The following is a 24,015-nucleotide window of genomic DNA, read 5'->3' as shown; positions in this document are numbered from 1 at the left end:
CAGGGGCAGATCCCGGGGTCTGGGTGGAGCAAGGGTGGGTCCAGGTTGGAGGACTGGAAGGAAGGCTCGGCAGTGGGGCTGGGACTACAGTGAGGCAGCTGAGGATTCTGGGCAGAAGACTGAGGAGGCCAGGGGTCTAGTGGAGGGCCATGTGGAGGGGTATTGGGGGTCACATTTCTTCCTTCCCTGATTTGATCCCCTCTCTGCTGGGGGTAGAGGGCCCTGGGTGATTATGTCCTCCAACCCTGTCTGCGAGCCGGCGGGCTCCTGACCTCCTGTGGGACCCTCTTCTCTTCTCCATGGAGTAACCCTGACCAGAGGGAAGGCACTGTGGCTTAGTGACCGCTTCCAGTCAGAATGGTGACTGCCAATGTGGAGTAACTGAGGGATTCTGGGTAGACAGACAGGTTCCCACCATAGAGGACAGGGCTTTCTGCACCAGCTCATCCAATCAGGGTCTCAGCCTTAGCAATTCATACACCTGCCTTCGTTAATTACCTGACCTTCATTATTACAGGGATGAGGCAGATGTACTCTATGCAGACTTGCACCAGCTGGAAACACTCATGTCCTTAGAGGACAAAGACATGCCCCCAGCAGACCAGCTGCATGGGGAGAGCTTTATGAATGAGTTTCCTCAGGTGAAACAGGACCTTGCGGAATGCATTTGAAAGCTCTACGCACTTGCAGATGAGGTTGACAAGGTGCACAGGGACTGCACCATCACCCAAGTGGCGGCCTCTACCACCGGCACTGTGTCTGGCATCCTGACCATCGCTGGCCTATGTCTGGCACCTGTGTCAGAAGGGGTTAGTCAGGGGCTTTCGGCAACTGGGGTGGGACTGGGGGCAGCAGCTGCTGTGACCGGTGTGACCACCGGCATCGTGGAATACTCAAAAAACAAGTCAGCAAAAGCCAAAGCCAGCCACCTATTGGCAATTGGCAGTGACAAAGAGGAGGTGGTTGGAGAGGTTCTATGTCGCAACACAGCCAAAATTGCTTCCTTAGCACCGAAGTGCTTCCAATCCCTGGAAGATATTGTAGAATGCCGGTGCCTCCAATCTGGCCAAATCCAATCCTCGCTTAGCAGTCAAGGCCACCCGCTTCTTGCGCACGGGGGCAGTCTCAGCCAAAAGAGACAAACAGCTACAGAAAGCTTTTGGAGACACTGCTCTGGCCATGAGCAAAGGAGCCAGGATGTTTCGTATAGCCACTGCAGGTTTTTTTTCGTGGATGTGATCCACCTAGTGAAAGAGTCAATGCACTTACATGAGGGCTCAAAGGCTCAGTTGGCTGAAGAGTTGAGGCAGCAGGCCCAGGAGCTGGAGAGGAGGTTGGAAGAACTCACCCGCATTCACGTAAGTCTACAAGAGGACCTGACTCTGTGATCCCCAAACAATGCAGGGAGAGGGTGTGTGGGAGACAAAGGCATTGACTTGTCTTGTTAAAGGGGAAAAGCTGGAGAGATAAAATGGATGGAACTGCATTTCAAGGAGTTTGATATTTCTGTGGCTGAGCACAGCGAAGGAGAGGTTCCTGCAGATGGCAGGTGGGTCAAAGAGAAGGAAGGAACCTGGACTTGGAATCAGAGAAGAGAGAGGACAAGGGAGGGGGGGGGGGTGTCTTTATTTTGACTAAAAAAAGACATTGGGGTCATTATAAAGACAGAGAAGTAGAGGAATAAGCACCGAGAAGGCCAGAACTACTAAAAAGTTGACTATGGAAGTAGGCAAAAGAGTGGATATGGGAGTTACAGTGGCTCCTGGATTGGCCCTCTCCAGGGTTCAATGTCCCAGCAGGAACCCCGTCTCTCCCTGGTCCAGGTCTCTAGCCCTGCTTTCCAATTACAGCTCACCTTTGTTTTGTTTTTTTCTTTTTTTGTTTTTGTTTTTTTTAAAAAATATATTTTATTGATTTTTTACAGAGAGGAAGGGAGAGGGATAGAGAGTTAGAAATATCAATGAGAGAGAAACATCGATCAGCTGCCTCCTGCACACCCCCAACTGGGGATGTGCTCGAAACCAAGGTACATGCCCTTTACCGGAATCAAACCTGGGACCCTTCAGTCCGCAGGCCGACGCTCTATCCACTGAGCCAAACCGGTCAGGGCTGCTTTACAATTCCAGCTCACCTTTGTCTTCCAGCAGTTCATCTTAGGTAGGCAGTGACTTTTTTTTCTCTAAATTACTATATATAGTTAAATGAAAAATAGTAATGATTGTGTAACCAAATAGCTAAAAGTATAATCACAGGTGTTTTAACAATTTCCTGATTAGTACACAATCAACAGAGCAACATACCTATATGAATAGATCATGTACATTGACCTTGAAACACTATGGGTGGCTTAGGAGGGGTCCAAGCAATTATTCAAGAGATCCAAGTATGGTCACATCTACCCAAGCAAAAGAAGAGATTACAGAAATTTTCTTATGTTTTACATAGAAATTCATATGTTATTAGACAGACAGTAGTTAGTTATTCAACTTCATTAAGAAAATAAATCTAAAAGATAATGAATTGTTTGTTGTTCATTTTCTATATCTGCATAGGCACAAGCTAAAGGCATTGAAGTTCTTGCTATTAGAAATAATAACCAACTAATATATGGCAATTCATTCTTCCTCTTATTTTCTCTTTCAGTCCCTATCAAAACCTTACATTGTCAATGCAGTAAAAATGATAGAACAAATTTTCAATTAGGGAGCGCAAGGCATAAGTCTAGAAACATACTATTAAATGTTTGGTGTTGGGGCTACATCAGGAAACAAAGATAAAAAACCTTCATGGACCTTACAACCTCAGATTTGTGTTGAAATAGGTACAATTATGGCTTTTAGAGTTATGAATGGAGCTGCTCAAATACATATCCTATATAATAAAGAGGTAATATACAAATTGACTGTCATGCCCTCACACAAGATGGCAACCCCCATGTGGTCACAAGATGGCCGACACAAGATGGCTGGCAGGGGAGGGCAATTGTGGGTGACCAGGTCAGCAGGGGAGGGCAGTTGGGGGCAATTGGGCTGGCAGGAGAGCTGTTAGGTGTCAATCAGGCTGGCAGGGGAGCGGTTAGGGGCAATCAGGCAGGCAGGCAGGTGAGAGGTTGGGAGCCAGCAGTCCTGGATTGTGAGAGGGATGTCTGACTGCCTATTTAAGCCCAATCTCATATAGGGATGGGGCCTAAACGGCAGTCGGGCATCCCCTGAGGGGTCCCAGATTGGAGAGGGTGCAGGCTGCGCTGAGGGGAAAACACCACCCCCCACCACACCCTGTGCATGAATTTCATGCATGGGGCCTCTAGTTCATAATAAAGTATGTTCTTAAAGAACTGCATTATAGCCAGGGTATTTGTATGTTCTTTTTTATTTAAATTTAAATTCTTTATTGTTTAAAGTATTACATAAGTCTTCTTTTCCCCTCATTGACCACTCCGGGGCCACCCCCACCACGACCCCTCAGGAGTGACATAAAATTTTTTTTTAATTTTTTAATTTTTCAATTACAGCTAACATACAATATTATATTAGTTTTAGGTGTACAATATAGTGATTAGAAAGTGATCACCTGCTAAGTGTAGCAGACATATGGCATCATTCATAGTTATTACAATGTTATCCCCTATAGGCAGTGACTTCCTGATTATGCTGCTGCTGCTGCTGATGATGATGATGATGATGGCTGTGATGTTAGTGGTGCTGACAGCGGAATGGGTAGAACATTTGACAGTTGCTGGTGCTCTTTGGGGCCAGGATGCTCTGAGAAACCAATGAAAGTACAATGAATCTGCAAATGCTGTTGGAACAGTGGATAATTTAAAAAAAAAAGAAAAGTGAAAACAGATACCTGCAGCAGGTCAAGGAGATCTACCAATCAGGCCCTGAGACACAGCCTCTCCATCAGTGGGGGAGGTGGTGTGGACACGATGATATTTTACACCCTTGTGTTCCTCCCACCTTGTGTTCTGTAGACTTTGGTTCAATAAGATGGACTGGTACACTGAGCCTTTGTGGTGTGGATTAGTGGGCTCATCTGGGCTCTGGGCGTCTGGCTTCCCTTCCCCATGAGCCTGTCCTCCAGGAACTCAGGGAGCAAATGTTCCATTGCTCCTCCTACTCGCTCACTGGGCTCCCACTCTCCTGTCCAGTCAAGACCCTGAGATCTCGGTGCCCCGTAAGCTCCCCTGGGACATTCAGGGGAAGCTATTGCACAGGTGGCCTGGGCTGAACACAGGTGGCTTCCTCACCCAGCAACTGGGACCCAGGATCCACTCTAGGACATGAGGCTGATTAAGATCAGAAGGGCCTGTTTGCAGGTGTGAGACAGGGTCATCGATAAACAGAGAGACAGAGAGAAACAGCGAGACAGCAAACATTTCTCCCAGCTACCCTCACATTTTCCCTCCTGCAAGGGCTTCCACACGGTCTTCCTGTGTTTGCCCTTGTGGCACTGCCCCTGCCCTTGTCCACACTGAGCCAGAACAGCCCTTAGGAATACAGATCTTATCAAGCACCTGCTTCCAGCTCTTCAAGGGCTTCCCATCACTCTACACAAAAGCCCGAGGCCTCCAACAGTCAGAAGTGACCTGTTGGAGCCTGGGTTCCCCAAGGGCAGAGCTGAGAGAAGGCTCACTGAGGATTGATTTGGGAAGTGATACCCCACAGCTGGACTGAGGGACACTGCTCCCCGGAGAGCACTCATGGGCTTTGCCTTCCGTGGCCACAGCGAGGACCAGACCCTCACTGACAAGGAAACACCAGCTCTCCAGTGATACGAGCAAGGTGAGTCAACCAAGGTAAACAGAACAAAGGAGAAGGTTCCTTTCCGGGCCTCTCAGGTCAGCATGACAGTGACCTCCCTGACCTTAGTGGGGCAAAATGGACACACACAGAGGCTTCCACACTAGGGCCCACGTGTCAGATATGCCCTCTGAAGAGCACAAGGATGTGTGAGCAGCCTGTTGGGCGAGGTACCAGTTCTCACAAGGCACATGAAGAATGTGCTTGCTCTTTGGAAATGCTTTGACTGTGGATATCAATTCTTCTGGTTCCTCCATCACTTCCTGCCAGTCCAGCATTAAGGAGAGAACTTTTATATCAGGGTCTTGGCTTAGTGTGAGGAGTCAAGGAAGGCTTCCCTGAAGAGGGGGCACCAAGGGTTGAAGAGGATGGGTAGGAAAGTGTGGGTGAGAGTATTTGGGGCAGGGGACCTAAGCCTGCAGGGCTGTGGCTGGGAGGGAGGGCCACTCTGAAAGGTGACTGATGGAACTGCAGTGTGGCCACTCGGCTTTCCTGCCAGGAATCCTGTGAGAAAGGGGCTGTGGTCAGAAAGCTGGGCATTGGAGCACTGGACGCTGCCAGGAGCCTCAACAGGGATGGGAGGTGGCGTGGTTGGCACAGACACCACTGCTGCTGGAGCTATGTGTCTGCAGCCCACGGATCTGGAGGACAATGGACAGAGCTGCTGCTTTTGAGGTCAGCAGTAACAGGAAACCCACAAGCCTCAGGTGGGGAGGTGACGTCTATCGATGGCTGCACCAGGAAAGGGTCTGGGTGAGAGCACAGCTCATACTTCCTGGGGCTCCTGAAACTGTGAGAAGAGTCCAGTAGGTCCCGGAAACCAGCAGAGCAGGAGGGGTGGAGCCAGAGAAATACTTTAGTCCATCAGCTGGAGGCCAGGGCGGCAGGTCACATTCACCGTCACCATCCATATTGAGAGCAGGGACTCTCACCTCCAGGCAGCGCTGGCTGTTGGCCTCCAGAGCACAATGGCCAGGATGAGTTTGGGTTGAGTCCAGATGAGCAAGGGCAGAGGGCTCCTCCAGCCCCGGCCCTGCACACTGACTCAGATCTCATGCCGTGCAGGCCCCTCTGTATCCTCCTGGTCCCCTCTGCCTCCTACCCCCTCCTGTTGACTACCCCATCCCTCTGGGCGGGGCGGTGGTTCTCAAAATCATTGTGGTAGTCACTATGTCTATTGGTCATATTTTCTTGTTTCCCCCTCTCCACCTCCCCAGCTCCTAGACACATAGTAGGATTATATTCCTGTCCTCCTTCTGGTTGGGTGGGATGTGTAACCAGAGCTCTGACCACTGTCTTCTTTTGTTGTTGTTTATTTGTTTTTTAATATATTTTTATTAATTTCAGAGATGAAGAGACAGGGAGTGACAGACATGAACATCAATGATGAGAGAGAATAATTGGTGGGCTGCCTACTGGGGATCAAACTAGCATCCTCGGCATGTGCCCTGACCAGGAATTGAACCATTACATCCTAGTTCATAGGTCAATGCTCAATCACTGAGCCACGCCTGCCACTGACCCTTGACTTTTGAGTGGAAATTATATGTGTCAATTCTAAGTCACAGCATCTAATGCTGATAGAAGACCCCTTTTCTCTTCCGGCAATGTTCCAGAGACTGGCTGCTCCAATGTGCTCGAACTAGGAGGGAGGACTCCAGGAGCAGACTGCATTGTGATCAGGAGGTAACCTTTGTGGCTCATGTGGAGAGTGTTTGTTACTGCAGCTAAACCTAGACTATCCTGGCTGATACAGTCAAAACCCCTGGAAACATGGTACTATTTGTAGAGCACTGTGAAAGCTGTATATCTTTATCTTCTCCTATAAGTTAGAAAAATTGTTAACAATAATGAATACCACTTATTGAGTGCTTAATATGCACTGGCACTATACGAGGTCCTTTGGCAAATGTTTTCTCATTAATCCCCACCACAGCCCCGTGTATTTGGTAACACAGACCTGTGTAGTATATTAGTCTCATCAATAGAGATGAAAGGACTGAGGCTAAGGGAGACTGAAGGTCAAGACCAGAGCTAGCAAGTGGCAGAATTAAGATTCAAATACAGGGTCATTTGAGCCCCAATCCTCAATCTTTCCACCACTAAACTGCCGTTATCTATAAATCAGGAGTAGGCCAACAAAGGAAAAAATAACCGTGCACTCTAAAAAGAAATGATCTCTTAATAGGAAAAACATTAACATCTGCCTTTTCTTAAAGTGAATGAGAAAGATGAATTGACAGGCTGAACAAAGGGACCAGCTCCCTCCGGGATGTCTCACAAAGGAATCTGCATGTTATCACCCTTCCATTGGGCTCCCTGACAGGTGAGCAGCAGCAGCCACCAAAGGGTGGGGAAAAAATGGAAAGAGGATAATTTTGTCGATCACTTTTAAATGTTTCTGTGCAAGCTGGGCAATAGCGCGCATCATGCGTTCACACATTGCAATGGTCTGCGTCTTGTGGGCCTGCCCCACTTCCTCATGCTGCCTGTCCTGACTGCCTCAGACGCCCTTCCTCACTGCCAACCTGGTAACCCTCCAGGGCTCAGCTCGTGTCGCTGCATTGGCAGCCCTTCCTGTCCCTGTCCCGCCAGGCTGGGCTGTCCTCTGTCACCACACCAGAGTGTCAGGTGTATGGTGGGGGCTCGTGCCTTCAATGTGAGCTCTTTGAGGACAGGACCTGATGGAGCTGTGTGTCTGCAGCCCGGGGACCCGGAGGACAGTGCCACGGAGCTGCTGCTTCCCACGTCAGCAGTGACAGGAGGCCCGGGAGCCCAAGCAGGAGGGGCTGATGGAGGCTTTCTTTATAAAATAAATATATATTCTTATTGATTTCAGAGAGGAAGGGAGAGGGAGAGAGAGATAGAAACATGAATGATGTGAGAGAATCATTGATTGCCTGCCTCCTGCACACCCCCACCTGGGAGCCCACAACCCCTGCATATGCCCTTGACTGGAATCAAACCTGGGACCCTTCAGTCTGCAGGCTGAGGCTCTATCCACTGAGCCTAACATGCAGGGGCCACATAGTGTTTTCTGGGTGTCCAGTCCCTGTCTGCCCCTGGGGAGGAGAAGATGAGTAACGCCTGGTCCTCATTCTCAAGGACTTTGCCATTGACAAGGGAGCTTCATGTGTGTCTCACTCCTCTCACCTGGCCACACGCATGAAGCAGGGGCTCCCTGGGCCTGTGGGGTTGGAGAGCCAGGTCCCAGTTTCGGGATAATATGGGTGATGTTGGCAGCCTGGCAACGAGGGGCTGAGAACAGTGGCCACTTCCCGTGATGTTGGCAGGTGCTGTTGGCATAGAGTGCAGTGCCCTTTGATGTGCAGCCCAAGGTACCTGTAGTTGAGTCACTCTGATGATGGCACAAGCCCCCTGGGTTACATGCTCCCTGCCCACTCCCACTGCCCTATAAACAGAAGGAGGACAGGGAGACGGGGTCCCTGTTCTGGACACAAAACGCTTCTTGTCCAGCATGTCTGAGCCAAGCTCCCCTCCCCACGTGTTGGAGAGACTGGGCTGGGCCGGGTGAGGGTGCTGGCTGAGTGCCTCCAGCTGGTGACTCCTCCAGCCTCCACCAGGTGATGCTGGTGGCACATGCCAGACCCCTATCCCTGTGATTTTGGGGTTACTTTTCCCCTGAGTGGGGATTTTCCTCACATCCTGAGGGAGGCAGACTGGGTGGGGCTCACCTGGGGGCTGAGATGGCTTATTGAACAAAGAATTTGTCCATGATCCCACCTCCGAGCTGTAGTCACCCCAGGTGACCTTTCTTGTGATGTCAGGGGTCCAGCTGAGCCCTACGTAATAGTCACTGGGTCTTCTGGGTCCCTAAGTGGGATGTTCTCAGCTCATGCCAAGAGCAGCCCAGCTCACCGCATGTGGCTTTGGAGCCCCCACCCCAGTTGTTCTGCCAGGAGACCGTGTTCACTGAAGCCACGGATGTCCGTCTGGGGTCCTTTCTGCGTTCTTATCAGAGGACCCTTTCGACAACAGGACTCCGCTCCTGTGGGTCTGGCATGATTCTGCTCCTCTCAGGGCATGTGCTGTGTCCAGCAGCAGTCAGGCTAGTGAAAGGGGGAAGAACCAGGAGGAAAACAGGTTACAGGAAAAACAAGACAAAAAAATAACTGTAAACAGGGCCAGAGGCCAACTCTGACACTTGCTTTGAATCTTGTCCCCTCCCCTGAGTTGCCTGGTGCAAGGCCTGCCTCTCCCCTTACCTTGGCTTTCTCTTTTCTGAAACCAGCCCTTTGCTGGGGGATTATGTCAGGCTCTGGTGTGTGGTCCTCATGCAATACCATCATCACTCCGCCGCCCCTCCCTGAAACACTGGGGGAGGTGGCCGTGGCGCCCATGGACATTGGTCCGGGATGAGCAGGCCTCAAGGAGGGGCCTTGCTGGCCTCTGGGGTCCATGCCCAGCCCTGCCTTGGGTGGGGAAAGGAGGGCAAAGAGGAAAAGCCCATCAGCTGCACCACTTACAGGCGGAGCCATTTCCTTCCTGTTTCTTGATCTGTAAAATCCAGGTGGTGATTCCTGGAGCCGGTGTGAGAATCAAACAGGAAAGGCTGGAAGGTGCCCGCACAGTGCCGGGCACGCACTCAACCTGCGTCCCTTCCGTTTTCAGACGTTTCTGTGTGAAGGCGACACTGGGCTTCCTATAGAAAGATCTGCTGTCAACAGGAAAAGGGCCCGGAGAGAGAACATCCGGCTTCTCTCTGCCGATGCTCACAACCTTGTGCTCCCACAGACAGCCATGGCCACCAGGGAGGGCCTCCTCGGACAGGTCGCCGTGGTTCCGAGGCACTGACCCTGCCACCAGGGACAGGTTCAGAGGGGCCTGATCTAAAGGGTCAGGGGAGACGCGGACACAGTGGCCTTGGGCCTCCCCCAGGGGCCAGGGCAGCAGAGCCTGCAGGGGACAGTGGCCTCTGGGAGGGCAAAATGCTGGAGGGCTTCTCAGAGGAGGTGATCCCAGAATTGTGCTTTGAAGGATGAGCATGTTGTTCCAGGTGGAGAAGCAGGTGCTCCTGGCAGAAGGACCTACAAAAGCAAATGTCTGGAAACAGCCTGGGCAGGGCCTTCAGTAGGAGCAGGGACCAAGGCAATGCAAGGCGGCAGTGAGCATCTGCTGTGCTCAGGGAGGTGCTCATTGCTGGGGTCAGAAGGTGATTAAGGGGGGCATTTGGGGGCGTGTGGGGGAGGATGAGAGAGGAGGGTTCTGGGGACAAGCCCATGGGGTGGAGGGAGAAATTTTCCCAGGATCCCACTGTCTGTCTATGGCAGGTCTTTTTGTTATGGGTTCACTCAGCAAGATAGACCACCGACTCAGAATTTAAATTTAAGAGCCTTTATTAAGCTGGCCAGCTGACCACAGTCACAGCACCCTGCCGAAGCAAATGCTGATCTGCAGCCCAGACTGCAAAAGTTACAGCGATTTTATCTGCAAAAACCACAGAGTTACAAAGCCTTGTTTACACAATTAGTTCCCGACACACTAAAGCATTATCACCTTCCTATCTATGTTTTCCTGGAACAGAGAGCACAGCATATTGAGGAGGGACCATGAGACCATATCTCAAGGCCTGACCTGATGTCAGTACCTTCCTATCTATGTGTTCCAGGAACAGACAGCATAGCGCGCCCCATCTGGCCGAAGTGCCAGATATGCAGCCCAGTACATTCCTCCTAGAAACCTGAGGGAGGCAGGATGGGCTGAGTGGAGAAGGACCTGGGAGGTCAAACCTAGGGTTGCTCTATGGCAGCGGTTCTCAACCTCTGGGTCACGACCCCTTTGGCGGTCGAATGACCCTTTCACAGGGGTCGCCTAAGACCATTGGAAAGCACATATATAATTACATATTTTTTTGTGATTAATCACTATGCTTTAATTATGTTCAATTTGTAACAATGAAAATTCATCCTGCATTTCAGATATTTACATTATGATTCATAACAGTAGCAAAATTACAGTTATGAAGTAGCAATGAAAATAATTTTATGCTTGGGGGTCACCACAACATGAGGAACTGTATGAAAGGGTCGCGGCATTAGGAAGATTGAGGAACACTGCTCTAAGGTGTCAGCAGGCAGGGCAGGGCCCGCCTGGCGTGGTGCAGGCTGGGTAATGTGGTTGACCCTGAGCTTCTCAGAACTTGAGCCGGTGCTTTCAGTTTTCCACAGACCCAGAAGGTGTTTGTGCAGACACAGCTGCCAAGTGGATGTGCACAGCTAAGAAGTGGTTCTTGTCTTAAATCTTCCAGAGGGAGATTCTAGGTAAGTTGGGAGGGTAGGAGCCCCTCCCATCTTCTCATCCTCACACTTTCTAAGACAAGGATATTGTCACTATTTTATAGAGGAGGGAAAAAGAAGATGGGGGGGCGGTGGTAATGGGTCAAAGGGCACAGGTAGCAGTGACAGAGCCCAGATTGGAACCCAAAATGTCCTCCCTACCCCAGTGCCCGTAAATAGTGGAGAGGGAGGGGGACACTGCTCAGGTGGGTTCACATCCTACCTCCAGCTCAGTTCATACCTGGACTCCTTGAGACAGAAGCCAGTGACCCCAAAGGAAGGGGGATGTGGGGGGATGTGGAGGAAGGAGAGGAGGTGGATGGGGGGTCATGTGGAGGACACAGAGGCGGGGGATGTGGGGGGATGTGGAGGACATAGAGGAAGGGGATGTGGGGTCAAGTAAAGGACACAGAGGAGGTGGAAGTGGGGGGATGTGGAGGATGCAGAGTAGGTGGGGGAAGGTAGGTAAGTAAGAGCGTCTGTTCCTTGCCGCCTGGCTGCCCTGAGGCTGCCTTCGGAGGCTGCTGCTGAGGCTGATGGGGGCAAAGGATTTCCTTTGAGATTTCAAATAGTGACCTTGTTTCACACACCCTTTCAGCTTAGTGCCGGGCCTTGTGGGAAACTGAGGCCCTGAGAGGGGAATGACTTGCCCAGGAGCCACACTGAGACCCTGAGCAGGAGGTGGGCCGGCTCTGCCTCCCTGCTCTTGGCCGGCCTCGCTCATAACCGTGGGGGGATGGGCGATGTAGGAGGTGGTCCTGTGTGTCTGAGCTGGAGGAGACTGAGCCCAGATCCCTGTGTCTGTACAGCAGAGACGCACCTGGGAGCTGTTGCCTTATTCACACCACATCCCTCCTTAGCCCCCAGCACCAGGAGGTGTGGGCTCTACTCTGCCCCCAGGAGCTGCCTGACGCTGGGCAAGCCCCTTCCCTGAGAATGATTTGTTCCTGCGTCTCCCCATGTTTAAGAATTTGGGTTCAGTCTCTCCATGTTGATCCATAGGCTCCTGTGTGCTGTGGACAGCGAGTCACCTGTGGTCCACGTACCTACTGCACACAGTGCCCCGGCCTCTCACAGTTTCTGCCTTGGCTGATGGTCACCTTTGCCGTCTTTAATTGTTAAGAAGTCAAATCGGTCACAGTTTCCCTTTATGGCTTCTGGGATTTGTGTCTTGATTAGCTATGTTTCTGCAACTCAACATGAGTTTTAACATTTCTTCCCCCAGGTTTATAGTTCTACTGTCGGTTTTACTTTTAGATTCCTTTGGGATTGATTGATTGATTTTGGAGGAAGCTTTTGTGTTTGTTTGTTTGTTTGTTTTATTAATCCTCAACAGAGGATATTTTTTTCCATTGGTTTTTAGAGAGAGTGGAAGAGAGGGAGGGAGGAAGAGGAAGAGTGAGACAAACATTGATGTGTGAGAGATGCATCAATTGTTATTTCCCACATTTGCCCTGTGCCCTGACCCGGTTCGGGGTGTATCCTGCAACCCAGGTCCGTGCCCTTGACCAAGAATCAAACCCTCCACTCTTCAGTGCACAGGCTGATGCCACACCCACTGAGCCACACCAGCCAGGGCTGTGGAAGCTTTTTGTTTCTTCTTCCTCCTCTTCTTCATCTGCATCTGTGTCTACTACCTAATGCAGGACGTATTTAATGGTACCTACAGCCTTCAAGGAGCCTCTGGTGCAGGAAGCAAAGAGCCTGGCAGCAGGTAGTGAGCAGGAGTGGGAGGGGCTGGACAGAGCTGGGCCTGAGCCCCAGACCTGGGTGCCCCACCTGGGGGAGGGGCGGTTTTGGGATGTCCTGCTCAAGGCCAGGCATCAGAATCAGATTTTCACATTCCTCTCTTCCTCTTTCTCCTCATAAAAAAATGTGATGGCTCCAGGAAGGAGACAGGAGGAAATAAATGGAACTCAGAAAGCTGATAGAACTGCCAGAAGTACATTAAATCAGTGGGGAAATTTGTGTGAAATCTGAGTCATAGTTTTTGCATCAAGATCAACAAGAAAACCAAATGGCTTGACTCAGTTGAGAGTGAAACGGGTTTGCTGTGTGGTTGAGTGGCTGGTTCTTCTGTGTCCCTGCCATGGGACACACCAAGGCTTGAGCCATCAGTGCCAGGAGGGCAGAGGGTGGCCGGGGTCAGGAGGGGCAGCAGACAGTAGACCTGGACCTGTGTTTACAGATAAAAAATCGTTCACAATTCAATGGTTATTGCAAGAATATGAGTCATTATTTGTAAAGTCTTAGAGCATCCCAGGCAGAGCAAAGACACACAGGTGAGCCACCTTAGTATCAGCTATTAATATACTGGCAAGTCCCTTGGCTCTGTTTTAGGCAGGTCTCAGGAGGGGTAGTTGATAAATGCTGTTTTGCTTCTTAAAATAACGCCTACTGACAATCAGCATTTCCTTTCTTCCCTGGGCTCCAAGGCAAGATAGTCCAGACAGAACTGAGAGAATCCTCTCCATGGAAAGGTCTGTTTCCATCATGATGGTTCATAGAACAGAAATGATCCAGAGTGTTTTCATTATTATTGATTTGAGATGGAGAGAGAAAGACTGTGCCGGGCCAGCTCAGCCAAGGGTTCAGTGAGCCTAAGTGGGGGCAGCGAAGGATATAGAAAAAAGACAAAAAGAATAAGCTGGATCTAAGTGGATCTTCCTGTACCTGGCTGAGGCCACAGAGAGAGACCCAGACAGCAAGCTGAGCCTTTATTTTATAGACAGAGGTAAACAAGGTAGTGGTCACCATAATTACAATATTATTGTGAGTTTCACTTGTTTTGGCAGCACTTGCTGCATCTCCCTCAGCCCATTAGCTACCCAGATAAGAACTAGGGAGGGTCATAAGGTCAAGCCTAATTATGCTAAGAGGGCTGTTCCCTCCAAGGTGGGACTTGTTGTGGCTTTGCCAACAGGTCAGTCCAAGGCTTAGCCCTATAGCCCCTCCCTACAAAAGACAGAGAAACATCCATTGCTCCAGCCAGGGCCAGAGTGTGTTCTCACAATGACGGCCATAGACGTCACTGCCTTCCCTTTACCTGCCCGTCCCATTTGGGCAAAATTTGGCCTCAGCACAGAGCCCTTGATTACAGTATGGCCCCATCCCAATGGTCACCAAGACAAGGTGCACACTGACACTTCCTAGGAAAGGGCCCTCCTAGCGCTGTGAGACCACACTATCCAACCAAAAGGTTGGTCATCCACGCATACTTCAACTTGACTTGTCATCAAAAAGGGGACCATGGATGAAAAATGGGTTCTATGTATAGTAACCTCACAGGGTGATGCGATCACAAATTCCTAGCTGGCACGTCATGGCGGGGGTCACATCCCAGGCATATACTTTTTAGTAAAAGGTTTGTTTTCCTTAAGCAAGCCCTGTCCATTGTTTCTTGCATTTATGTGAACTCACCTTTGAAATAACAATTCTCAACAGCGCAATCTGGCCTGGCCGGTGTGGCTCAGTGGTTGAGTGTTGGCCCATGAATGAAAAGGTCACCAGTTCAATTCCTAGTCAGGGCACATGCTCGGGTTGTGGGCTCATAACCCAGCAGAGGGCATGTAGAGAGCAGCCAATGTATTCTTCTCTCTCATCAATGTTTCTATCTCTCTCTTCCACTCCCTTCTTCTCTGTAAAGTCAATAAAAACATTTCTGTTTTTTTTTTAAAGAGACCAAACTCTTGTTAACTGTCCTGTAATTCAATCCCCACTTGCTTTCTCCCAACTTCATGTAACCTTCCTTACATCCCCTCGTTCATCTCAAATACAGAGAAAAAACTGTGAAAATGTTATTCTCCAGAGCATTTTATTTTTTTATTTTTATTTTAATAAATCTTTATTGTTCAGATTATTACAGTTGTTCCTCTTTTTTCCCCCCCATAGCTCGCCTCCACCCAGTTCCCACCCCACCCACTGCCCTTGCCCCCACACTGTCCTCATCCATAGGTGTACGATTTTTGTCCAGTCTCTTCCAACAACCCCCAAACCCCATTCCCCCCCCCCAAGAATTGTGAGTCCACTCCCTTTCTATGCCCCTGATTCTTTTATATTCACCAGTTTACTCTGTTCATAAAATTTTTTATTAACTTGATTTTTAGATTCACTTGTTGATAGATACGTATTTGTTGTTCATAATTTTTATCTTTACCTTTTTCTTCTTCCTCTTCTGAAAGAATACCTTTCAGCATTTCATATAATACTGGTTGGGTGGTGATGAACTCTTTTAGCTTTTTCTTATCAGTGAAGCTCTTTATCTGACCTTCAATTCTGAATGATAGCTTTGCTGGATAAAGTAACCTTGGTTGCAGGTTCTTGCTATTCATCACTTTGAATATTTCTTGCCACTCCCTTCTGGCCTGCATAGTTTCTGTTGAGAAATCAGCTGACATTCCTATGGGTACTCCCTTGTAGGTAACTGACTTTTCTTCTCTTGCTGCTTTTAAGATTCTCTCTTTGTCTTTTGCTCTTGGCACTTTAATTATGATGTGTCTTGGTGTGGTCCTCTTTGGATTCCTTTTGTTTGGGATTCTCTGTGCTTCCTGCACTTGTAAGTCTATTTCTTTCACCGGCAGGGGAAGTTTTCTGTCATTATTTCTTCAAATAGTTTTTCAGTATCTTTCTCTCTCTCTTTTTCTGGCTCCCCGATAATTCGGATGTTGGTATGCTTGAAGTTTCCCAGAGGCTCCTTATGCTTGCGCTCCTTCCTACCTCTGCACTTTACTTCCGCACCTCCTCTGAGTCTCAGTGTGTTTTTCTCTTTCCTTCTAGTTGTAGAATTTCTACTCAGCCAGCCTTCCTGTGGTTCTTGATGATGTCCCTTTTGTCTTTTAGTTGTAGTTTTGAAGTGGTTGTGTGAGGCAGCAATTTCCAGTGTTTACCTATGCCACCATCTTGGTTTCTCTCTCTCCAGAGTATTTTAGATCTTGCACAGTTTGGCTCAAATAAACTTTCCCAAAAATCCTTTAAAAAAAATTACAACCTTAAAAAGGAAGGGCATTCTGGCCCATGTTCCAACAGGCATGAACCCTGAGGACACTATGCTAAGTGAAATAAAGCAGTCTCAGGAAGATAAACATTGTAATTCCACTTAAATGAAGCACTGGAATCCATAGAGATGGGAAGTAGAATGGCAGCTTCTATGAACTAGAAGATGGAAAAGATGGACACCTCATATCCTGTGAGCATAAATGTAAATTGGTGCAATTTGTTTGCATTAGAGTGTGGCTCTAGCCCTAAGAGAATTTTTATAAGGTGAAACCCTCTGTCCCAGTCATTCGATTTATTAAATATCTTAACGGAAGCAATCTCAAATGCAGACGAACTTTTATGCCTGAAGAATGTTTCTGCACTATTTTCATAAAAACTAGAAACAAGCTAAGGTCCACTGGTTAGCGTGGGCAGCAGAGAGGACCGGGCACCATAAGGAGGGCTGGGCAGCCCACAGCAGGGCTGCAGGGCTGGGGCCAGGGCCGCAGGAACCCAGGGCCTTAGGGCATGAGGGTCTTGCAGGAGCAAGAAGGGTGCAGGCTTGGGAAGCTACAGCCCCAGGAATTCATCACCACAGAGACTTGGCATAGGGTGCAAGACATTGTTTAGGAATGAGAAGTGTCATTTACAAGTAACACAGACACATTAATAAGTGTTTTTGTATATAAAAGAGAGTAGAGCGTAGTCCTCACAAACACGGGATTTGGATCAGGAAGACTTGAGACTGGGGCTAACCTGAGTTTAGGTGAAAACCTAGACTTTGTGATGGTTTCCACCACGTTCCAATGGGAGCCACCATGGCGCCCACCACGTGAATTGTGTGAGAGTATTTGATGAGGGAACTCGTAAGGAGCCTGTGGTAGACACACCATCAATATTAGCTGCAGTGAATATTCAACACAAATGTCCTCAACCTCAAGTCATGTCCAAAACATTCCTTCCATCTTTTCTTCTGTGTCTGGTGTTACTGCTTCTTTGGTTTTATGACTCCTCAGCTGTGTGTTTCCTTGTCTGATGGTCTTGTCCTTCTGCCCCCACAGGACAACGGGACTGTCACTTGGCTTGGAGTGTGCTGGAGTGAGAGGTGAGTACCTTCTCTTAACTAGCAGCTGGCAGAGCCTGTCAGACAGGGAAACACAGTGGATTGACTCCGTCTGGCACTTGCGGCCTTCCTTCCCTGAAAGAATCACCAGAGGCATAGCCCCTTGCTGCTCCCTGTTGCTCAGATGGCTCACTTTCAACCCCACAATTTGTTTTCTCTTCCCCAAGGGTGAAGCAACACCTCCTTCCAGCTGGACACAGACTGGTGATCTAAAGGGGAAACTCTGAGATCCCACTGCTGACACCATGACCTCAGAAGCTGACAGGATCTGCCCAGGTAGTCAGCTTCCTCCTCTCTAACTGGTTCCTGCTTATGATCTAGAATTAAGGGAAGCATCCCCAGGGTGGGTTAAGTTACACAGGAACCAAGAACCTCCAAGGGGATTGATGAGTGTCCTCAAACCCCTGGAGGGACCAATGGCAGGCCCCTCAACCAGGAGTCTGTGGGAGGGCATCGTTCCTGGCTCTCTTCTCAGGCTGCTCACTGCCTCCCATCCTTTGCAACTCATGCAATGCCTCCAATGAGGCCAGGACAGCCCATGGGAGGTGGGAGTTTCTTGTCCCCTGTACCTGGAACCTGCTAGTTCCTAGTGGAAACTTTCCCCTCTAAATACTGCCACCCCCCACAGCTGTGCTGGGTCCCTGACCTGTGCTCCTAATTATAAACACCTGCGTACCAGGTGTGACTGTCAGGCAGGAACTTCTTCTGTTGATCTGAGATACCCCTGCGGAGGCCCACTTTGTTATTTCCCACACCCACCCACAGCCTGGCCCACAAATACACAGATGCAGTGCTCTGGGTTTCTCCATCTCAACCCAGATTTACTTTCTCCCTCAGAGGGTGAAGCAGGAAAAGGAGAAAACATCCCTCCACCCACCCAAATCAACACTGCGTTGCCTAGGCAACCAAATTCCCGCCCCCCCCCACCCCCCACCCCATACACACACACACACACACACAGGAGAGGAAAATACTTCTTCAGGTTGCAGCATAAGGGAGGAGAGGACAGATCAGAAACCAGCAGCTCCTGAGCAGGCTCCCGGTTCCATGAGGGAGGGCTGTAGATGGTCCATTCCTGAGGATAAACAAGATGATCTCTTGCCCTGGCTGGTTTGGCTCAGTGGATGAAGTGTCGGCCTACGGACTGAAGGTTCTCAGGTTTGATTCCAGTCAAGGGCACATATCCTGGTTGGGGGCTCTATTCCTAGTAGGGGGCATGCATGAGGTGGCCAAACAATATGAGTCTCCCTCATCATTGTTTCTACTGTCTCTCTCTCTCCCTCTCCCTCCCTCTCTGAAATCAATACAAATATATTTTTTTTTAAAAAAAGAATGTGAGAAGACAATCTACAGAATTGAAGAAAATCTTAAAAGGCAAAGAAAATTATCTCTTGTTTAAGAAGTGGGCCCACATGGGGTCAGAGATGCCCACAGGGAGCTGTGGCCCCTGAGACCAGCCTGGAGGGGGGAGAGCAGATACTGATTGATCACAGGATTAGAGCTGAGGCTCCAAACCCCACCCACCTGGACACACCCCTCCACTTCACACCTTGGAGCATCTGTGAGAAGCAGGAGGAATCCTCTTTGCCTGGTAGTTTTACTCCATCAGTGGCATGTGGTCTGAAACATTATTTTTAAACTAGTGGCCTGGTACACAAATTTCATGCACAAGGCGGGGGGGGGGGGGGAGGGTGGTCAGCCCAGCCTGCACCCTCTCCAATCAGAGACCCCTTGGTGGATGTCCGACTGCCGGTTTAGGCCCGATTCCTGTGGGACATCCCTAAACCGGCAGTTGGCCATCCCTGTAGCAATCTGGGACCCCTGGCTCCTAACTGCTCACCTACCTGCCTGCCTGATTGCCCCTAATTTCCTCTGCCTGCCTGCCTCATTGCCCCTAACTGCCCTCCCCTGCTGGCCTGATCTAGCCCCTAACTGTTCCCCCTGCTGGCCTGATCACCCCTAACTGCTTCTGCCTGCCAGATTGTCCCTAACTGCCCTTCCCTGCCGGCCTGATCTCGCCCCCAATTGCCCTCCCCTGCAGGACTGATCTTGCCTCCAACTGCCCTCCCCTGCTGGCCTGGTCACCCCCAACTACCCTCCCCTGCCTGCCTTAATGCTCCTAACCCTCTGCTGGCCTGATCACCCCTAACTGCCTCTGCCTCGGCCCCCACCACCATGGCTTTGTATGGAAGGAAGTCGGATGTCCAGATGATGGCCGGTCAACCCAGGCTAATTAGCATATTACCCTTTTATTAGTATAGATTTGAAAAAGTCCCATAGGCAAACTATAATGTAGAATGCAGAAATCACATGAATTTTTGAACTACAAGGAGGCTTCAACCTAATGTAAGGAAATGTCTGATGGTTGGCTTTGGATGCCACCTATGAGCTTTCTGCTTCTTGACTTTGGGCCTTCTTTTCCTGTCTGAGTTTCGCTTTCTTTTTCTGTGAAATAAGAATAATGTCCTTTGTGTGTATATGGCAGGAAACACATTTACATTCTGTCTCTGCACACACAAAACATACACCAGTCCCCAGTCCCTTATCTGCATTTCCAGGGTCTCCAAATCCCTGACAGTCACACTTTTTAAAATATGTATTTCCCCGCCCTAACCAGTTTGGCTCAGTGGATAGAGTGTTGGCCTGCGGACTGAAGGGTTCCAGGTTTGATTCTGGTCAAGGGCATGTACCTTGGTTGTGGGCACATCCCCAGAAGGGGGTATGCAGCAGGCAGCTGATCGATGTTTCTCTCTCATCAATGTTTCTCTCTATCCCCATGGTCAGCAAACTGCGGTTCGAGAGCCACATGTGGCTCTTTGTCCCCTTCAGTGTGGCTCTTCCACAAAATACCACGTGCGGGTGCACGTACAATGTAATTGAAACTTCGTGGCCCATGCGCAGAAGTCGGTTTTCGGCCTGGGCGAGTCTATTTTGAAGAATTACTGTTGATATTTGGCTCTGTTGACTAATGAGTTTGCCGACCACTCCTCTATCCCTCTCCCTTCTTCTCTGTAAAAAAACAATTCATATATATATATATATATATATATATATATTTTAAAATGTATTTCCCTGGATTTGCAGAGAGACTGAAAGTGAGGTAGTCTGGGGAGAGAGACACATCAATTGGTCGCCATACAGGGGCCCACACTGGGGCCAGGGAACCTCAACTGAGGTACATGCCTTTGACCGGGAATGAAACTCTAAACCCTTTGGTCCTCGCGCCGATGCTCTAACCACTGTGAAAAAGGGGCAGGATGAGGCACACATCTGTCTTAAAGATCTTTTTGTTACTTAATATATATATATTTATTTATTTTGAGAGAGAGCGAGAGAGAGAGAAAGAAGTGGGGAGCGAGAGATCTGGTGTCTCTCCCTCACTCATAAGGACACCAGTCATAATGGATTAGGGTCCCACACATATGACCTCATTTAACCTTAATTATAAAATACAGTCACATGGGCAGTCAGGGCCTCAAGATATACATTTTGGGGGGACACAGTTCCATCCCTAGCACGAGGTGACTCACCAAAAGTACCCCAGGTTAAGAAAAAAAAAAGTCCTCCAGCTGACAGCCTCTCAGGAAGATGAACATTTATACTCAATTGTTTATACTCAATTCCATTTCCATTCTACCAGGATTTCTTCCAACCTTATTCTTTTTTCTTTCCATGTAGAGGGCAAAGACTTTGTTGATGCCATTGAGTACTTAAATGACCCAGGGAACAAAGAAAAACTTCAACGCCTGCTGAGTGATGAATCCTGGGAGAGATTTGTGGCTGCAGCCAAGTTGCCCAGGTAACCTCCAGGGGATGCCTGTATTGTCACCCCATCTCCCCTGCATCTAGATTCCTCTGGCAGGCACACTCCTCCAGGCAGGGTCCTGAGCTTGAGGTTGAAGACGTTCCTTCTCAACAGTCCATGAGGAACATTTCCTTCATATCATTCATTGGCAGAGAAGGGCCTCAGGTTGACAAGAGATGAGGCCTGCAGGTGGAAGGTTACGTGACTTTGGGCAGCTTACTTAACCACTCTCTGTCTTATTCATCTGTTCCATTTCATTGTGAAGAGAATAGGATAATGCGTGTAAACCGTTTAGCCTAATGACTGGCACATAGTAGGTGGGCAGTTCACATGAACTTTTAAAAAGATGCTGGGAATAGACAGGGCCCATACGTCTTTCTGTTGGACGTGAGAGCCACACAGGACTTCCTGTGGACAAGCCAGAAAAATCCTGGCACAGTTTGTGTCCCTGGGGATTGTGGCTAGAGAGCCTGCTCTCCCTAAAAAGGGATTGTACAGACTCTGCAGGGTCCTGCTGGCCTGGAAGGCGGAGAGCTGGAGTGAAGCTGCACCATGTTGGGTTGAATCCTGACTGTATCTCTGCCCAGCTCTGGGGCTCTGGGCTTTTGTCATCTCCCTCTTCAATGGAATAGCAAGTCCGTCTGATAGGACTATGGTGAAGGCCTTGGGGAGAACTGCAGGGTCCAGGGCGAGGAAGCAGATGCAGTCATGCTGTCTGGAGGCCCAGAGAGGCTTGGAGCAGGGTCAGAGCCCGGGGTCTGGATGAAGCAAGGGTGGTCCTGGTGGGAGGATGGTAGGAAGGCTTGGCAGCGGGGCTGGGACTACAGTGAGACAGCTGAGGCACCTGGCAAAGGACTGAGAAAGCCCCGGGCCTAGTGGAGGGCTGAGTTGGGGGCTGGGGAGGAACATTTCTTCCTTCCCTGATTTGATCCCCTCACTGCTGGGGGTAGAGGGCCCTGGGTGATTATGTCCTCCAACCCTGTCTGCCAGCTGGAGGGCTCCTGACCTCCCTGTGGGACCCTCTTCTATTCTCCATGGAGTAACCCTGACCCGAGGGAAGGCAGTGAGGCTTAGTGACCGCTTCCAGTCAGAATGGGGGCTGCCAATGTGGTGTCATCTGAGGGCTTCTGGGTAGACGCACATGTCCCACCATAGAGGACAGGGCTTCCTGCACCAGCTCATCCAATCCGGGTCTCAGCCTTAGCGATTCATACACCTGCCTTCGTTAATCACCTGACCTTCATTATTACAGGGATGCGGCAGATGCACTCTATGCAGACTTGCGCCAGCTGGAAATACTCGTGGCCGTGGAAGACGAAGACATGGCCTCAGCAGAGCAGGAGTGTAGGGAGAGGTTTATGAAGCAGTTTCCTCAGGTGAAACAGGACCTTGAGGAATGCATAGGAAAGCTCTATGCACTTGCTGATGAGGTTGACAAGGTGCACAGGGACTGCACCATAACCCAAGTGGCGGCCTCTACCACCGGCGCTGTGTCTGGCATCCTGACCATCATTGGCCTGTCTCTGGCACCTGTGACAGCAGGAGCTAGTCTGGTGCTTTTGGCAACTGGGTTGGGACTGGGGGCAGCAGCTTCTGTGACCAGTGTGACCACTGGCATTGTGGAGTACTCAAAGAACAAGTCAGCAAAAGCCCAAGCCAGCCGCCTAGTGTCAACTGGCAGCGACACAGAGAAGGTAGTCCAGGAGGTTCTAAGTCACATCACACCCAAAATTGCTTCCTTAGGTAGTAAGTGTATCCAATCCCTGAAAGATATTATGAAGAATGCCGGAGCCTTCAATCTGGCCAAATCCAATCCTTTCTTAGCACCTGAGGCCACAAGCGTCATGCGCACGGGGGTAATGTCAGCCCAAGGCGGCAATCAGCTGCAGAAAGCTTTTGGAGGCACTGCTCTGGCCATAAGCAAAGGAGCCAGGGTCTTTGGTATCGCCACTGCAGGTGTTTTCCTTCTCGTGGATGTAGTGAACATAGTGAAAGAGTCAGTGCACTTACATAAGGGCGCAAAGGGTCAGTCGGCTGCAGAGTTGAGGCAGCAGGCCCAGGAGCTGGAGAGGAGATTGGAAGAACTCACCCACATTCACAAAAGACTACAGAATCCCTGACTTCATGTTCCCCAGACAGAGCAGGGAGCAGGGAGCAGGGGTATGTGGGAGACAAAGGCGTGGACTTACCTGGTTATGAAGCATAGTAACCTCCATCTTGGGTAAAAACTGACCTTTAAAATTTTAACTCTGCTATTCTGGCTTCTGTAAACATTTGTGTGCTTAAATAATAGGGAAAAATAAGACTACTCCCATTCCAGAGAGGCCATAAACTATGCCCCAGAGAGAGTAGTCAGCGCTGGCACCAGGCCAGGCCTTGAGGTATGGTCTCACGTCCCTGGCCTAGCACACAGGACTTTTTCTCAGAAGGTCCGGAAGTCTTGTTCCAAATTCAGAAGACAAAGAGCTGAAAAACGTATAAATAGAAAGGACTTCCACCATATTGGGCCCCAGAATTTGAGAAGCAATATTTCCTGTGGGCCTGCTAGTGTTAGCGAAATGAAAAAGACTCCAAATAAATTTGTCTTATTGATTAAGGCAGTGGTTCTCAACCTTGCCTGCACATTAGAATCACCTGGGTATCTTTTTAAAATCCTGATTTTCTGGGCCTCATCCTCCAGAAATTCTGTTTCTTTGTTACTAACGTTGTGGCCACACCCCATAACAAAGAAACAGAATTTCCAGAGGATGAGGCCCAGAAATCAGGATTTTAAAAAGATTCCCAGGTGATTCTATGTGCAGCCAGGGTTGAGAACCACTGGATTAAGGCATCTTCTGATTTGCAATATAACAGTTAGAGGGGAAAAGCCGGCGAGATAAAATGGATTTAACTGTGTGTTAAGGTGTTGAGCACAGCAAAGGAGGGGTTCATGCAGATGGCAGGTGAGCCAAAGAGAAGGAAGGAACCTGGAGCCTGGAATCAGGGAAGAGAGGGGACAAGAAAGTTGGCAGGTGG

General features: G+C 49.5%; 1 protein-coding gene across 2 annotated transcripts; it reads left to right on the top strand.

Moving 5' to 3' along the window:
- Window positions 1-10,996: 10,996 nt before the first annotated feature.
- Window positions 10,997-23,705, top strand: LOC139005754 (apolipoprotein L3-like). Of its 2 annotated transcripts, none has more exons than XM_070407963.1 (5): window positions 10,997-11,083; window positions 17,134-17,177; window positions 17,363-17,471; window positions 20,874-20,994; window positions 22,253-23,705. In XM_070407963.1, the coding sequence occupies exons 3-5, from the start codon at window positions 17,441-17,443 to the stop codon at window positions 23,118-23,120; spliced, it is 1,020 nt and encodes a 339-aa protein (XP_070264064.1). In that variant the 5' UTR covers window positions 10,997-11,083; window positions 17,134-17,177; window positions 17,363-17,440; the 3' UTR covers window positions 23,121-23,705. The 2 variants fall into 2 exon arrangements, with proteins under 2 accessions (XP_070264064.1, XP_070264065.1); XM_070407964.1 differs by lacking the exon at window positions 10,997-11,083 and adding an exon at window positions 16,206-16,283.
- Window positions 23,706-24,015: the final 310 nt, after the last annotated feature.

The sequence above is a fragment of the Myotis yumanensis genome, unplaced genomic scaffold (assembly GCF_028538775.1).
Source record: "Myotis yumanensis isolate MYYU_CA2020_CCGP unplaced genomic scaffold, mMyoYum1.0.hap1 SCAF_3, whole genome shotgun sequence".
Classification (NCBI taxonomy): domain Eukaryota; kingdom Metazoa; phylum Chordata; class Mammalia; order Chiroptera; family Vespertilionidae; genus Myotis; species Myotis yumanensis.
Note: the sequence above shows the minus strand (reverse complement) of the source record. Positions and strands in the feature narration are given on the sequence as shown.

Bases quoted from the DNA above. Each gene is read 5' to 3' on its own strand.
- LOC139005754 (XM_070407963.1), top strand. From the start codon at position 17,441: ATGACCTCAGAAGCTGACAGGATCTGCCCAG. The intron at 17,472-20,873 runs GTAGTCAGCTTC...CTTTCCATGTAG, and splicing joins AGCTGACAGGATCTGCCCAG to AGGGCAAAGACTTTGTTGAT. The intron at 20,995-22,252 runs GTAACCTCCAGG...TCATTATTACAG, and splicing joins GCTGCAGCCAAGTTGCCCAG to GGATGCGGCAGATGCACTCT.